This window comes from Heptranchias perlo, chromosome 40 (genome assembly GCF_035084215.1).
Source record: "Heptranchias perlo isolate sHepPer1 chromosome 40, sHepPer1.hap1, whole genome shotgun sequence".
In the NCBI taxonomy this organism is placed as follows: Eukaryota; Metazoa; Chordata; class Chondrichthyes; order Hexanchiformes; family Hexanchidae; genus Heptranchias; species Heptranchias perlo.
This window is the reverse complement of record NC_090364.1, coordinates 3,309,528-3,313,594: the sequence shown is the minus strand read 5'-3', so window position 1 is coordinate 3,313,594 and position 4,067 is coordinate 3,309,528. Positions and strand designations below refer to the sequence as shown.

General features: G+C 49.5%; 1 protein-coding gene across 1 annotated transcript; it reads right to left on the bottom strand.

The window, feature by feature from the left end:
- Positions 1–502: 502 nt before the first annotated feature.
- Positions 503–3,166, bottom strand: LOC137305405 (urotensin-2 receptor-like). The gene is made up of 2 exons (XM_067974235.1): positions 3,113–3,166; positions 503–1,663 (listed from the first exon to the last, which is right to left on the bottom strand). The coding sequence occupies exon 2, from the start codon at positions 1,661–1,663 to the stop codon at positions 503–505; it is 1,161 nt and encodes a 386-aa protein (XP_067830336.1). The 5' UTR covers positions 3,113–3,166.
- Between the last annotated feature and the right edge of the window lie 901 nt (positions 3,167–4,067).

Sequence of the window (4,067 nt, the reverse complement as noted above, 5' to 3'; positions counted from 1 at the left end):
AAAAAATTATACTTTTCTCACAAATCATCGTTTAGGCCACAGTCGGGATATTGTGCCAGATTCAGACATCTTAGTTTCGGAAAGATGCCAAGATCGTGGCGAGGGAGGTTTACTCTGTGTCTAAACTAATGCTGTACCTGACCAGGGAGTGTTTGATAGAATATGGTAGAGGGAGCTTTACTCTTCATTTAACCCATGAAACGTCAAAACTTAGACTGATAGATTTTTGTTGGGTAAGGGTATTAAGGGTTACGGAATCAAGGCGGGTAGATGGAGTTAAGACAATCAGCCATGATCTAATTGAATAGTGGAACAGGCTCGAGGGGCTGAATGGCCTCCTCCTGTTCCTATGTTCCTTCCTATGTTGTGTTATCACTAGCTCTAAAATGGGGAGACAACACCGCTGTCTGTTTATCTTGAAAACATATGAAGATAAAATGATGCGCAATTCAACAACAACTCAGTCTAGTTTCGTACCGGTGGTCACTGAAAACGGAATCCATTAAGATTGGAATTGGACGCTGCAGCCCAATGTCTCTCCTTGTACACCCACTCGAGTTGCTTTCATGGTGACTCTTTGTGCAGTTGACCTCTCGGTCCCTTGACTCTCTCTCTGCGACCTCTTAATGGTGGCCCGTTCAGCCAAACTTCTGCCGTGAAGGGTCGAGTAGTCCTTGTAATTTTTGGTGAGTAGAGTGTAGAGGAACGGGTTGATGCAGCTGTTGCTGTAGGTCAGGCAGGTCACAAAGAAGTTGATGTATGTGTGGACCGACAGCGACTCATGGCTATAAAGCTTCACCAACTGCCAGACCCAAAAGGGAACAAAGCAGGTCCAGTACGCCACGATAATGCTAAAAATCATATACAAAACCTTATGCTTCAGGGTACGATTCTTCTTGTTCAGAATTGTCCTACCTGAGATCCAGTAGGTCCGTGCCAGTCGGATGTATAAGTATCCGATGATGATGCCTGGAGCTAGGATGCTAGTGTTGAATAAAATGGTGAGATACGTTTTGTAGGCCTTGGGCTTCCAAGTTGGGTAGCAAATTCTCTTCAATGACCCTGAAGGGTTGGTGCTTTCTCTTAAATGGATCATAATCATCATTGGTAAGGTCAAAAGGCAGGACAACACCCAAATGACCATAGTGATCATCTTTCTGTAGGTCCTCGAATGCCTGGTGTCCAGTGGCATTGCCACGGCCCTGTATCTCTCAATACTCATGACGGTGAGTATGAAAATACTGGCGTGCATGGTCAGGAGATCCAGGCTGAGGAGAATTCTACACCCCACGTCCTCAAAGTACCAATCTTTGGCAAAATAGGTGCACACCACGAAAGGGATGGTGAACAAGTAGAGCAGGTCGGCCAGCGCTAGGTTTGTGATGTAGACGTACATGGAGCCGGTCGACCTCATTGATTGGTTGGTGATTATCAAGGTATACATGTTACCCACTATACCAAAGATGCACATGATGGCCAGGGTTACTCCGAGGACAGAGGTAATCAGGATCTCATTTATATTACCTTGAGTTTGAAGGGACGAATTGCTGGTTAAGTTGCCTTTTAATAGTTGGCCACTAACAACTGCTTCCATTTTGTCTCTCAGTTTTGTCTCATGACTTCTTAAGGCATCTTCACTTCCTGCTATCCCATTCCTGAGCATCTTAAAAAAAAAAAATCAACAAAGTATGAGTCCTTAGAGATTTTTTTGGCCTTCCTTTCTCATGGGTACATTTTCAAGGTACATTTTTTGCTTTATCCCATAAATATATCTTCCTTCTCATCTGCATGGCCTCCCACTTCTGATGCATAGAGCAGTCTCCTCTCTGCCCATGCTCCTGTACCTTGCCACCAGGAGAGGCCATAGGTCACCAAGGCATGAGTTTCTCCTCTGATTTTCTCTCTGCCCTCCCTCCATCTCAAGCCTCTGACCCTTGTTTGGCACATGCCCTACTTGCTATACGAAAATGCTTCCTTATTTTACGTAGGAACAGAAGGAGGCCATTCAGCCCCTTGAGACTGTTCTGTCATCCAATTTGATCATGGATGATCTGCACATCAACTCCATTAACCCGTGTTATCTCCATATCCCTCGATACCCTGACCCAACAAAAATCTATCGATCTCAGTCTTGAAAGCTCCAATTGACCCCCAGCATCCACAACCTTTTGGGGGAGAGAGTTCCAGATTCCCACTCCCCTTTGTGTGAAGAAATGCTTCCTGACATCACCCCTGAATGGCCTGGCTCTAATTTTAAGATTGCGCCCCCTTATTCTGGACTCTCCCACCGGAGGCAATAGTTTCTCCAGATCCACCCTATTGAATCCTTTTATCATTTTAAACACCTCAATAAGTTCATCCCTCAATCTTCTAAACTCAAGGGAATAGAAGCCAAATTTATGCAACCTGTCCTCATAAGTTAACCCTGTAAGGCCGGGAATCATTCTGGTCAATCTGCGCTGCACCCCCTCCAAGGCCGATATATCCTTCCTGAGGTGCGGTGCCCAGAACTGAACGCAGTCTCCAGATGGGGTCTGACCAGGACTCTGTACACCTGGAGCATCACTTCCTCTACTTTTGTATTCCAACCCCCTTGAGATAAAGGCCAACGTTAGCCTTTTGGTTGAGCGGAGGGGGGGAGAGGGTCCATGTTAAAATGGAGCGCACTCGATTCGCAGTCTGTGCCGAGTCAACTGACCTCAGTCGGGGTAGCAGAAGTGCTGTGATTACCTCAGTGCCCCTCAGCTGGGGAAGTGGGGGGGAGGAGTGGGCGGGCGGGCGAGGGGGTGGGGGGTGGAATCAGCCAGGCTTCCTGCTCCTGATCACTATCCAGCGCTCTCTGCTAGAGACAGTGCGTTGCGTTTGTGTGAGGATGTCGGCTGAGGCCAGCCCGTGATGCCTCACACAGTGGAATAGCCTGCCAACGCATGCCATCTGGGACAGGCGCACACAAAGAATGACCACTTGGGGCGAATTAGGGGAGAGCAGCCAGTCCCCGAGGGGAGGGAGGGAGAAAAATACGGGAGGGGAAAATAAAGAGGAATGTAAGAAATGAAAGTTAAATATATATATATATACAGGTAATAAATAAAATATATTAACGCCAGCTTACATTTATCCAGTGTTGCAGCTCTCAGTCTCTCCCATCCTGATCATTCTATCTAGTCTCCAGATGAATTCCTGCAATTTGCCTTCGTTGCTCCAGAATAAAACTCCTCAGCTTTCCTCTTAAAGGAACTCGATCCACAGACAAAGTTCAGGGTGTCCGTCCCGACCTCATGGCAACGAACTCCATCTATTTCCCATCCGGCTCATTCCAGACCAACAGCACGACACCGTCAGCTTTAAACAAGGGGTTTTCGTCAGTCGTGAAACCCATCATCTCCCGTACGGTCTGAGAGTCACAGGGTGGAGCGATTCAGATGGTGAGGAGAGAGAAGGGCTACTGGTCTGGTGTCGAGCTCTCTCTCCCTATTTATCCTGTTGGCTCTCCTTCTCTCCCCCCCCCCCCCCTCCCTCGCTCTCTCTCCCTCTCTCTCCCTTTCCCCCTCCCCCCCTCACTCTTTCGCTCTCTCGCGCTCTCTCCTTCTCGCTCTCCCTCCCTCCCCTCTCTCTCCCTCCCTCTCTCGCTCTCTCTCGAACGCTCTCTCTATCGCTCGCTCGCTCTCTCTCTCGTGTGCTCTCCCTCGCTCTCTCTCTCCCACTCTCTGTCTCTCCCTCGCTCTCTCTCGTGCTCTCACTCCTTCTCACTCCCTCTCCTCTCTTTCTCCCTCGCTCCCTCCCTCGCTCTCTCTCCCTCTCTCTCCCGCTCTCTCTCTCCCGCCCTCTCTCTCTCGCGCTCTCTCTCTCCCTCGCGCTCTCTCTCTCCCTCGCGCTCTCTCTCTCCCTCGCGCTCTCTCTCTCTCCCTCGCGCTCTCTCTCTCTCTCCCTCGCGCTCTCTCTCTCTCCCTCACGCTCTCTCTCTCTCCCTCGCGCTCTCTCTCTCGCGCTCTCTCTCTCTCTCGCGCTCTCTCTCTCCCTCGCGCTCTCTCTCTCCCTCGCGCTCTCTCTCTCCCTCGCGCTCTCTC

Excerpts from the sequence above, each read along its gene's own strand:
- LOC137305405 (XM_067974235.1), bottom strand. The coding sequence starts at position 1,663 with ATGCTCAGGAATGGGATAGCAGGAAGTGAAGATGCCTTAAGAAGTCAT.